The sequence below is a fragment of the Corapipo altera genome, unplaced genomic scaffold (assembly GCF_003945725.1).
Source record: "Corapipo altera isolate COAL_440 unplaced genomic scaffold, ASM394572v1 89, whole genome shotgun sequence".
NCBI classification, from domain to species: domain Eukaryota; kingdom Metazoa; phylum Chordata; class Aves; order Passeriformes; family Pipridae; genus Corapipo; species Corapipo altera.
In genome coordinates this window covers 980,361-993,516 of record NW_020884968.1, presented here as the reverse complement: position 1 = coordinate 993,516, position 13,156 = coordinate 980,361, and the positions used below count along the sequence as shown (strand labels likewise).

Sequence of the window (13,156 nt, the reverse complement as noted above, 5' to 3'; positions counted from 1 at the left end):
GAAAGGCATCAGCCTTGAACTGACCATGAGCACATCAATATGCTGGGATTCTGGATTTCACAAGGATCCTTCTCACAGGAAGGCTCATGTAACCATGGCAATGGTTACATGATCTGGATGCATCTCATCCTTGTCACCACAAATGAATAAGTTAAATCAGATGCAGTTAAGAAAGGTTCCACTTTTCCCTCTCCTCTTTGTACCAAACACTTCAGAATTTCTAGGAACCATAAAGAATAAAAGACAACTTCAGAAGAAAAACAAAGTTCCAAGAATCATCACAACTCAGGTTTTTATTCAACAGTGAAGTTGAAGGGAAATATTATTTTTTCCCTTCAGGGCAAATGTTCCAAATGGAAATTAAGTAAAAATATTGTTCCCCAAAAGTACGCACAATGAAATTAGTTTTCATTAAATATATTTGTTTGGCAAAATAAAATAAAAAAATTAGAACCCGTAAAAAAAAAATCCCTTGCAAATTTCTAACACTGTAGCAATGACAACAATGTAAACCTGGATGTTTGCCAGTTGTAATTAATTTGTGAAAATTGCTGTTGAACTTTGGACCAAGAAAATAAAAATCACTTCAAATAGCAACAAGCCAATTTTAGAGGCAACTGAGGCTTAGGGAATGCTATAGGGATGGGACGCACTAGTGGCTTCATACACCATTTGTGAGAGTGATCTGCTAGTGTGGGGCTATTGTGAGAGCTGGGAGGAAAAGAAGTTAAAAGCTCTTGCATTGCAGCGTATGGTACAGCAAAAACCTGCAGACTTTCCATTCTGGGAGCCGATCACAGTTGGGTGAAGGCTGGTGGCAAGAGTTGAGATGGCGGTGAAAAGCATAATGACAGTGACGAATGGTGCAAGCACTGGGAAGCAGTTGAATTTCATCATCACATTGGATTCAGTTGTGAGCAGACTCTTTTGAGTGTTTGGGGGAATCTTCTGCTTACGGTAGCTGCTTCTACTCCCTACCCCCCTCCTCCTTCCAGTTAAAGCCTCTGCCCTGCCACATGGGTTTCACAGGCATGCAGTTTGACAACAATGTCCTTTAGTTAAGAATGTTTATTCCAGTATTAAAAATGTAAAAAAAGTCCTTAGGAGGTGCTTCTTAGTGGCAGTCTTTGCCTTAAGCAAGGCCAATAGCCCGCAATTACAAGGTAATTAAAGCAATGTGGATTTGGAATAGCAATGGGGAAGATGGGAATGAGGAAGGAAGGGATGAAGGGAACAGGAAGGAATGCAGGTGTTTCTACATCCCTCCCCAAAGCCAAAATCCAAGGTGCAAAAGTGGGTTTCTTTTTTTCCTCACACTCTTCTTTTTTTTTTTTTTAATATCTCTCCAGTTATAATGTATTTCCAGTTTCAAAGCAAGTTTCAGTGACTGCCTCAGTTACAGTCATAAACAAAGTCGTAGTTGCTGGGCTCCTTTGGGATAGGTGGGGGAGCATCTGGGATCTGTATATTTTCCAAGTCAAGGAGGCGTAGCTTTATCTCCATGCTGAGCAGTGTGTCTAAGTCATTCCGTGTTAGATCACTCAACATGTCCTTCCCAAGGAGGGCGTTCAACCCATCGGTCCATACACAGTACTGCATAGGAAAAGGATAAAAACTATCATTAATAGACTTTTCATACACAAACTGCTTGTCTGGCCTGGTCCTCTACAGGTATTGCTCCCACAGGGACTTACAAAGAGACCTAAAATTAGGTTGATGAATTTTATTAGCTCATATAATGAAGATGGCATGTTTCACTGAGCTGCTCAGAAAATGGAAAAACAATTCCATAAAAATGGGAAGAAATGACAGTATTTAGTTGTTTGACAATTTGCTATCTCCTCCAAACTTCTTGTTGAATGTTCTTCAGCAGTTATGGGAGTTATATATAATCTAGGACAATGAACCTCTGGATAAATTTCCTTTACTCCTCTTATTCTCTTTCCCCAGTACTTATTAAAAAAGCCTGATTATCTTACATTAACTAAACTTTTAATTCCATGACAGTTAATTTAGGTGAACTGAATCTCACCCCCAAATCCTTCTTGACTGTTTATGAAATCTTGTACTATCTAGTTTTATTGTGGTTTGCTTTACTATAGATTAAGTGGTATCAGTTGACTTGCACAAAGATAGTCTCACATATCTATGCTTACTTTACCCCTGTTTTACATGAAATAACATACTGCAAAAACATGTCAGATAATGCTGTATCCTTCATTAAAATTAAATGTCAAGCTGCTTGGGTGTAATATTAAATGCTGCAAATGCTGAACTGACCTCTAAAACCTTTTCCTTACTGTTAGCTTTTTCCTAATAGAAGATGCCATCTTTCCCAACAGCTGACAGCTTGTGATAAACGTGGGCTGAATAACCATTTTAAATCAGCAACAAACCCAAGGGAGATTGGTGATCTAGAGTCAAATTCTATTGAATAAGTCACTTTCATTTATTACTACAAGCCATTTATTCAACTATGAACAGAAGTACTCAAATGCTGTCATCTCAAAATAAAGATTTCAATCATGAACTTGTGTCCTAGTTTGCAGGAGAAAAATTAAATCAACTGTAGCCGCATTTTTATCTTACAAATACTTCTGCTGGATTTCATGCCAAAAAATGGATTTTAAATTTAGCTGACCATTTGCTACACGATACCGCCAAGTTTAAAGATAGCCATGGTTGACTTCATCCCACAGCAGAAATGAGGATTATTTTTAAGGAAGAGAGAGAAACCCCTCTCTTGGGGTATGTCTTCATTCAAAAAAAGGGCATATTTTAAAAATAGTATGGGTTAACACACTTCAACATCCAAAATGAAATTCGACCCATTTAAATCAGTGACAAAACAGTAGCAGAACGAGGATTTCACCCAGGGTGTTGGCAAGTAAAGCTGCAGCTTTAACATGAGATTAGCTATATAGAAGAGACTTTAGAGTTCAGGCTGTCCTGCTAACAAGTACTAAATAAACAACTTAGCCTGCCAATTCTAGGCTGTCAAAGTGTGCCACTGAAGAGTTTTAAAGCATGCAATTTTTGTGGAGTGTATGTAGAACATCAGGAAAAGAAAGAAGCTATCCTAGAAATGTAGTTATTTTTGAACAGACTATAATCTTTTATGATGGACTTGAAATCTTTCTTTGGGAGAGTTTTCCCCAAATTCATTATGAGGAAAGGAACATAAAAGCAAAAGGCTCTGCTCAGGTTACAGAAGCACAAAGCATCCATTCAACAGATGCAGCCCCTGACATAAATCGTCCATCACCTGCTCAGCGAGTATGGCCAGTGCTTTCTCTGGGGAGGAGTCCCAGAGGACTAGAAAGCAGAACTGCAGTTTTCTCCTCTTCCAGATATAACTCATTCAGGGCCCACAGAAACCAAATTCTGTCCACAATTCAGATTAATGCAATGGCCTGGAAAAGGGGCTTCCTCTCTAATCTACATATTGGCAAGTGCATCTAATTAAACTCCTGTACATTTTGAGCAGAGAGACATCCTAATGAGATGGTGGAAAAACAGGCATTCATTCAGAATCTTTTTTCTTTTTAATATGCAAAAGAGACTAAGATCCACTGAAAAATTAATTTATGAGAGATTCGTTTTCATAAAACTCTAATGAAACCTAATTATGGCCTCCCTCATCAGTTTCTCTGTCAAAAATCAAGGATAAGATTAATCCACCTTTTTGCTATGTAGCTGAAACCAGTTATTATGTATTTAAATGAAAAACAAATACAATGGAGTGATCTCACAGTACTGAATCCTTTGGCTACCAGTAACTTCCAGCAGATGGCTAAGGGAATTGCCAAACATAAGTGTGCAAGAATGAGGTCCAAATCTCAACAATCCTGGTTCAGTAATGAGATTTTATTAAAGAATTGCCTTGGGAGTCAAGAGAGTGGAACTAGAAAGGTTGTGCAGGCTTCATCCATCTGGATGCAGCCCCAAGCAACCTGGTCTGAGCTCATCGCTGACCTGCTTTGAGCAGGAGGTCAGACTGGGGACAGCTCCAAGGTCCCTTACAACCAGAATTATCCTATGATCCTAGTTCAGTTTTTATTTTTAGGATACACTCAATTCCCACCTTCCAACTTACTCTACAATCACGAGGACTACAGAAGTACTTAAAAAACCCTGCAAGTCTGACCTGATATCGCCAGGTACTAACATCATTCCTGAAAGCTTTCCAAATCTTGAGATGCCACCAACAAATCTCCCAGATTGACAGTGCTGCTAAACTAGCACTTCCATTGACAGGCACCCCAGTTACTTTGGTGAAGAGTCACGGGGTTCACAACATGCCACTTTGGCTTTCCTTCTGGGTGCTTCCTCCAAACACGTGCATTTTCTGCTTTAATCACAACTCACTCTTCTGCAGACCATGGAAAAGTACAGAGGAAGTGAGATGTCCTTTTAAAAACTTTCATTTGGGAACTGTCAAGTGGCAGCAGAGACGGTTGCCTCCGGTCATTTTTTTGAACATATTAATTTTATTTTGAAGAAGTTGCACAAGATCAGAAAGAGAAATAAAGATGATAGGTGTTTTAACACAATCATGAGCAATTAGGTTAGTGCATGCCACTGCTGCTGCCCGTCAGTGGGGTGCCTTAGCAGGTTTTGAATATTCAGACCATTAAAATCCACTTGTAGCTATAAGCTATATTTGAGATATAGTGGCTGAAAAAATTGTTGATTTTCAAGACCATTTCCTCTTATGAGCTGAAACAGTCTAGAATTCAGTTTCTGGAGAATTTATACCAGAAATCATCGAACATATGTTCCGTTCAGAGGATGAAGACAATTATGCTTTGCTTGGAATTACAGCGGTACATTGTGCCTGGGATCCTATTGCTGCTTTCTCTTACATGAAAACTGACCAGCAAATACTTCTCCAGAATGAACATACTTGAAAATGACACTCAAATATTAATCCATAGGGAAACCCAAATGAGCATAACTGTACTTCCTCTCCTAAAATTAACATTTATTTGAAGGTTTCAGTTCAGAACTGAAAATGTTGAAGCAGTATAACTAAATACACTTAACTTGTAAAACAATGTCATGCACTTTATTAACACTACAGTATAATGCAGCTTAATGCAATTTTCTGTAGTTCATCATCTCAACAGTGTTCTGAATTAAGACCAAATGTGATAACACAAAATAAGTGTGTAAATGTAACACCAACTCTTCTTGCTTTAGAAATAAGAAGGATTTTTTTTAATATAGTGTATTCTGCTAAACCTTTACTTGAAAGTTCTTTGAGAGAAACACATCCAATTAGGCTTCCACACAATTAGGCAAATTAATCCCATCACCTCCCAAAAGGCAATGATGTTGTCTGTTTTCTTGTGTTGTTTAGTAAGAGAAGGGAGCAGGGAAGGGGTTGTCATTCATCCTTGCTATTGGTATTTACACTGTCTTTATACAAGTGAAAGCCACTGCAAAACGCTTCCCAGTGGGGATGGAAGAGAGAGGGCCTTCTATGATCACATGTCATGAATGGTCTTAAGCAATGTGACACTAAGGGGACATGCTATTCTGGAGAGCACAAGTCTGTGGCTGAAATTGAGACCTAATGATGTTATAACCACCCCTGATTATGTTGGCATTGTCAAAATGAGCTGAGACTGGTAGTGATTCTTTGAAAGTTTGGCTGTAAAAATCCCCAGGGTTGAACTAAAGTTCATTAAAGTGAACACACAAAAAAGTTCTCCAGTGTCTACTAAAGTAGAGTAGACCAAAAGAAATCCATTACATCAGGAAATGATGAGCAAGACCTGTGGAACTGCAAGGTCTGCCTGAGCTCTCTCATTTCTCTTTCTTATGGCTCATATTTCAGGAGGGCTTAAAAATCCTGATCTTTAATACAAATCATGTTCCTTCTGTGGCTCAGATATGCAAGAAAATTGCATAAGGTCTTGTTCCTATACTAATTCCTTGGCTCTCACTTTGTTTTGAGACATGACACTGATTTAGATGGACTGTACTCTGGGCCAAGATGCCCATTCTTATGTTCTTACAAAGCTGTCTCTTGCCTTAAAGCAACTCATATGGCTTCAAAAAAAATTTCTGTACTCTGAACTTGACTTACCTCATGCTTATCTGGAGCAATGAAATTCAACTGCCCACTTGAGTCATACAGTATAGAGAAAGCAAGCTCTAGCACCTCCTGGAACAATACAAAGAAACACATATTAATGCTGTATGAGAGAGGTATTCACACATTCATGTCTCTCTTTCTTTCCTATCCCTTATTCCCCAAACAAGTTGAAAAATAAGTTACGGCACTCTCCTGTCTGGACAAAGCTGAGCAGTACCAAACTACTGCAAGAGACTGGCACAGCAAGAACTCCAGCACAGATGATTAAGCCAAAATAAACTCACCCACCTCAGTACTGACTGTAGCTCACGGGATCATGGATTACTTTAGCATTTGAGTTTAAATTTGAGCTAGGCAATATAGTGAGGACTATAATCAATATAATGCCTAATAATACACTTGCAACAAACTCTTCATGAAGGCTCATATTTTTTTCCATTTGTATAGATTAAACTTGGAAGTTCTGCAAGGTTTGATTCCCTGTGTCAAAAATATTGCCAGGGCAATTAATATCCTGGTATGTACTTATGTTCTTTTCACTGCTGGAAATGTATTAGATTATTCACTCTCAGGAGATTTCTGTAATTTTGTTTCTACCTGAACCAGAATCAGCAGCCTCAGTCAAACCAAACTGTCTGGGTTACTTAAAGACCCAAATGAATTTCATGAAAGGAAAAAACAATCATCTTTTTTCTCCCTAAGCATTGAAGCTGGAATTGTAAAAGGTGCCTAAGTGAATTCCTCAAGCACTGACCTTCCCTAAAAGTCACCTGGACCTGGGTTCCTATGGGAAACCAAATCAATCTGAACAAATAATGAACTTCCAGTGACCAGCAGGGAGCATACAAAGATGTTGTCATATTATGGTTATTGCACGCATCACTACGAGTGCCACTATAAGGATTTTGCAACTGTAAGCTAGCTGATATAGATATATTAACTGTGGAAAAAAGACCCTGCTACATAGTACAGTGCTGACTTGTAACTATGATCTGTACCACGTGTCCTGTTCTTTTTGCCTCCTGACTTCCTGAGCCCCATCACACTGATGACTTTTGCTGTCTCTCAGCTGACAACAGTCCCTGCACTGCCAGCAGTGACAAGAGAATGGCTTCTTACATTTGCTACACTAAGTTTTAAAATGGAAGAATTGACTGCAGAGACTGCAGCATAAATATTGCTCTAGATTTCTACCCCTAATCTCCTGGTCTGAAACTAGACATAGGAATTTGGATTTCAGTAAGGGTTATTTCGGTTTTGAACTTGTGTGATTAAGAGCAGAGTCTGAATCATAAAACTTGCAATCTTTACAGATAAGCTTGGATGTTAGAGGTCAGGCTTCTCATGGGAAATATTCTTGGTTTTCTTGAGTTTAGTTACTAGGTTCAACTTGCTGTATTGCCAGGCTACAGGAGACAAGGCTGTGTTAAATCCCCATGGAAGGTGCAGATACTAATAGTGCTGGTGCAATCAGCAAACAAATGGCTCAGGGCTCACAGAGCCTTTCTGTGTTGTAGGCATGTCTCTCAGCCACACCTTATTAAGAGTGATGTTCCTCATTACAGAAACAGATCTACCTCTGCCCACATGAACCTGGCATTATCCCCTCAGATAGTGTTATAAATTACTGGCAGAACATGCCAAGTAATGCAACTAAGGTTGTGAAAATAAAATGTAGCACTGAAACAAGGGCTTGTACTGCTATACTATGATGTTTCTGAAGGTCATTTGCTATACTATGATGTTTCATAGAGGTCAACAATCCTACAAGCCTGATCTCTGTATATTTGTCCTTTGGGAAATTCCAAGGAATTTAATTTCTTCACCTCAAAGAAAGGAAAAGGAGAACAAAAATCTCTGCTTGGAAGAGGAATATATCAGGGAGCCAAAGTTTTGGTCATTTCCAGTCAGGCAGAGAGTGAGAAAAGACCACCTTAGGGCACCAAGCTTCCCTTTCTGGGGAAAAGTGTGAGTTTGTCAGCCCTGGCGACCGTTCAGCTTCTTTGCTGGCTTCTGTGCACACTAAAGGCTTGAGAATTACAGCTTCTGGGTGGCAGCATCACTGTCACCTTATACATAGCAAACTGATAAGGAAAATGGAAGCTTAAGGAGCTGGAGTTGCCAACTGGCCCTCCACACTGACAGCGGTCTCAGTGGTTGAACTGGCTGACTTGTCAGAGACCCCACCAGTTTTGTTACATTATCATCAATGACAAGGAGGAACTGGCAATTCTTAAAGGAAAACTGGTCAGTCTGTATCAGCCATCTGTGGTTTTCTCTTCCCTTTTCTGTTCTACTTCTCAGCCTTTCTTAAAGTAATTTTCCACTCCAGCCTTTTTCATCCACTCCAGCCTTTTTCACCACTTTCTTTTTCTCTCTGGTCTTTTTTCTCTCACATTTCCTCCACCTTGTTCCTTCTCTCTTTGTTTTGTTTTCCTCCTCCCGCACCTCAATCTGCTGAACACACTCCTTTGGCACTTCTAACTTCTTCCACCCTTGCAAAAGTCAGACCTCTCCTTCCCTACACGCTTCTCAAAGGTGGCAACATCAGGACCCATGATGTGCCTCTCTTTTGAACTGTACTGAAAACAGGGAACAAGAGACTCTGCAACTGCAGGCTGATACTTTCCACTCCTTGGTTTCAGCTCTATGGGGAAAGCGGTTGTAGGTAGTAGGAAGGGAAGGTTTCTCTCCTGTGCCCAGAGCTTCTCTCACCCCCAGTCTCCTCTGGCCCCCGACACAGGCCAGAGACAAGCTATTTTTCACAAACAGGCATTTTAGGTGCTTGTGGCTGTGTGATCCCATACAGATGGAATGACCTCACTATGTTCTGCCTACTCTGTCTTCAACAGCCTCAAAACTCCCACGTCTTTACTGAAGGCTGAGACCTTGCCATGTTGAGTTTTCTTGTCAGAGTCAGAAGATCCACCCCAAAGAACCACCTAGGTAGGTAGTGGCAGGGAACTTTTTTAAACAACATGAAATAGAAGAGAATCTTCATTCAACAGGGAAGTGAGCAGAATCATTTCAGCTAACTATAAAGGCACAAAGCCTGAAACCTGCCACATCTGCAAATAAAGGATGATAGAAGCACACTTTGAAATATCTGGGAATGTTTTTTCCAGATTCTCTCATGCTTTCTTTTGAAGACCGCAAAATCTATTTAATTTCTTTAAAATTCACTAATATTACTTAAGAGTCAGAAATGAGGACTTAAAAATTTAACCTAATTTAAAAACACAAGTAAGATGAACAACAATGGATTCAGGTCTGGTCCTATCAAGTTGTTCCAGCTTCATATGCATGCAAATTCCAATTCAGTTTAACTCTTATTTACTTCTAAATCATCCCACTGGAAAAATAATGGCCATGTGCTGGCAAATGGAGAGACACTGAAGCCTTTGTTATGGACATTTTGCCAATTCCAGCTGTGCTTGTAGCATGGCATTCTGCCAGTCAATTTTCTTTTCTGTCAATGAATAAACATTAAGGTGGTTGTTATATATGTACAAAGAAAGCACAGGACCAAAAGGCCTCTTAAAAAATATATCGATTGTGAAATTTCAGAAAGTGAAAGGTTTCATACACTAAATTCAACTGAATTGCGTTCTGTGTGTTGGTTTTTTAAAATTTTAATTTCATAATCCATATTAACTTGGTACACTGCAAACAACGATGTCAGTTAAGCAGTTGCAATGTTGTGCATGACAGTTTGATTGGGATGATAGCTAATTTCAAAAACTTTGTGCTTCCCAGAGGAAGAAACAAGGAATTGAGGAAATAAAAGAAAAACAACAACAACCAAACCATCAAAAACCCTGTACCACATCAGAATTAGCAAAAACATCGAAATTATCATTGCCTTGGTCACAAACAGAATGCTCCAGGCAAGGACGCAGCCATGCCATCTATCAATTCCTGGTTTTCACAATCTCAGGCAGAAATTTTATACCAGTCGAAAGCAATTTTACCTAAGGAAGTGGGGCCACGCTGAGAGTTGAGGACAAACTGATCTGCAGCACTGCTATTTAGCATTAAATACTATCTAGACATTACTGCTTCATAATGATGACACATTTCCATCACTGCCACCCACTGCTTTCCATCTTTCCGTTTTGTGTGGACATATGAGTGCTAAGACAAGGAAGAACTCAAAATACTTTATATGTATCATATAAATGCACAAGCCAAATGCTGTTGATGGTTCAGCTGCAACATGACGTAGGAATCGTACGCAATCTATTGTGCTCGCGTGTGTGTGTTTGTGCCCTGATTCAGAAAATCAACAAGGAAAAATACTCCCGGGACTTTTTCCTCACTTGGCACAACTTTTTAATTTCCTACCATGTACAGCCAATGCTGAAAGGAGATGACGGTATCCTGAGAGAATTAAAGCAACTTCAGTGTATGAGAAACAATTGCAAAAAATACTCAAGATGCTCTGCCTATCTGTGCATAGTAAAGGAAAGAAAAGTTGCAGCTCTGAAAGTGAATTTTATTCTCCAAGTGTTGAAGCAGGAACTCTTAACTTCACTATTTTGTCCATCAAACTCTCTTTCTTGTTGGACCTAAAATTTCGCAGTTTCAGATAACTAGAAATTCTGATTCAAATCTTCTGATCTGGTTCTCAGACCTCTCAGGGTGTTGTTCTAGGTCAGACTGAACACCAGTAGAGTCTCACTGCTACTCGTAAGGTCAGAGAGCACCACCTGATAGAAAATTTAAAACCATACCTCATATAACATACTATAGTATGAAACCTTCACCTCTAAAGATGCCAAACTTTGGAACCCCACTTCTTCTTGATGTGGTGACCATTCTTACAAACAGAAACTTGGCAAGATTCTGGCACTGTACCATTTTAGTGCTTAGTGCTACTGTTAGCTTACAGTTCTTGATCTGAAACTGTGAAAGGCAGCATAAAACTAATTTAAGGTGAGTATGGTTTCCTACACATTATTTCCCAAATGCAGTACTTAATATATCTTTACAAGCCTCATTAATTGCCCAGGATTTACCTTACATCCTTTTGTTTGCAATTGTTCTTCTACCTGACTGGACCTGACGGTATCATCAACTGGACATTAACTGCAATTTTAGCAGGTTTCACTGAATGTGAGCTCATCAGAGAACCAGGAACAAACCAGTTATTTATCAGAGACAATATAGGAGCAGGTACCAACAGCCATTACTGCTTTGGTTTAGAGGTACTACTAAAGACTCTTCTAACTGTGCTCTGAGCATATCACACAATGCACATCTGCCATGAAATATGAATGAAGGAGGGTTAGGCTGTCCAAATAATTTAACTCAAATGGTCTGAGGTGAAAACGAAGGGTGTGCATACATGAAAACATGGCAGGCTGGAATGAAAAATACCTGTATTACTTCAGAGAAGGTCAAGTTGACAAGCTTTGTATTCTGCACAGTACGTGTTCATAACAACTTGAGAACTATACCTTGTTTTGTTTAAGAGCTCCTTTCTCCTTCATGTGTGGGCAGTCTTTCCCAGTCACAACAGCTTTTATATCTGCCACTGGCACTGCATTAAAAAGAAACAAAATCAAAACCCAGAAAATTAATTATAACCAAGGTGTGTAAAAGCTACAGGATGTAAGAGGAGGCAAGACCGATGTGTTAAAATTGCCATTTCCTTCGCCATTTCCAGCCTTTTGTAAGAGAGAAAACTGGAAGAAAACAACTAAAATAGGAACCAATGAGTCTTGACAAAATCTCAGGCATCTAGATAAAAATATGAGAATGCTTTTTCTTGCCTATTGAGACTATTTTGGGTAAGAGTGTTTCATATAAAAGTGTACATGAGTCTGGACAGTATTTATCCGTACTCCTGTGTCTCAAAAACATAGTTTTCTGCCTTACTAATGTAATACGCCTGCTCTGTTGTTGCTCTTTCCTAGGCATTAAGGTAAAGTCTTTGCTGGAGAGACCTTGCTGGGCAAGCTGGACCCTATTGCACTCAGTTAAAGCTTTTAAAGCCTGTATGAATTTTTAAAATAGTTTTCTATTTCACTCCCATCAGCAGTTTAGTTGCTTTCTGGTACCAAAAGGAATAAGGAATACTAATGTTTATAATGAGCCATTCCAATTGCTTTAAAATGTGAAGTGATCAGAAATAACTGGGGAAAAAAGAAGGTAAGAAAAAAATATTGGAATCTGCTGCCACTCAGAGTCACTCACAGAGTGAGGTCACTAAAACATAAGAATAAATTTCTCTGAGTTTCAAGCAAAAGTCAATTTTTCCAAGAGTAATTACATTATGGGAATCCATATGCTCCACAATACAATATGGTCACTAAGTGACAGTTTCTACAATCCATAAATAATACATTATCCTTGTGGCTGCGTAAAAGCATTGTATCTATAGAACCGCACAATAATATGAAAATCTGTTACTGCCCAGTTCTTTACAAACTCTAATGGAAATACTGGAGAGGAGGAATACATTTTCCCTTCTACTGGATACAGCAGCACTATATATTTTATGACAGATTACCTCAGCACTATGGTCAAATGGATAGCATGAGATATAATAGACATTTTTAAAGGACTTGCTTTGCATGAAAAACAGAAAGAGGAAATCATTTGCTCTTCACTACTCAACTTTCCTGCCTTTAGTCTCAGCATTTTATACTGTGGGCTTGCTGAATTTTTACGTCTCTGACATTCCTCTACTTTTTGGTGAAGAAGAGATATTATTTTTGGGAGGAGAGGGTTTGCCCTAGGACAAACTGGGAAGTAAAGGAGATATTTGACTGCAACTATGGTAGAAAGGTCTTCTTAAGAAGAAAGAGTTCCTGCCACTTGCTGAAGATGCCCAGAAAAAACCCCAGTTTCTCTGTTTGCATAAGGTAGGGTTTTCTGAAGTTAGATCTCTCAACCAAGAAAGATTTTCTCCAGGTTTTCATACACTTGATCTCTGTGATCTGGAATGCAGTTACTATGGGAGATCACAGGCTGGCGTGACATCCTGATCTTTATGTATCTGGAACTTGGCTTACTCCTTGCTTTGGAAAAATAGAATCAAAGACTTAA

At 39.2% G+C, this 13,156-nt stretch overlaps 1 protein-coding gene across 3 annotated transcripts in view; it reads right to left on the bottom strand.

Annotated features, from left to right (window-relative positions):
- Positions 1-266: 266 nt before the first annotated feature.
- Positions 267-13,156, bottom strand: part of ELMO1 (engulfment and cell motility 1) — a 316,776-nt gene continuing 303,886 nt past the window's right edge. For all 3 annotated transcript variants that reach the window (XM_027665022.1, XM_027665024.1, XM_027665023.1), the window contains 3 exons: positions 11,563-11,645; positions 6,095-6,172; positions 267-1,593 (listed from right to left, as the gene is read on the bottom strand). In XM_027665022.1, coding sequence (XP_027520823.1) covers positions 1,393-1,593; positions 6,095-6,172; positions 11,563-11,645 — 362 coding nt within the window. In that variant the 3' untranslated portion in view covers positions 267-1,392. The remainder of the gene's footprint in view (positions 1,594-6,094; positions 6,173-11,562; positions 11,646-13,156) is intronic.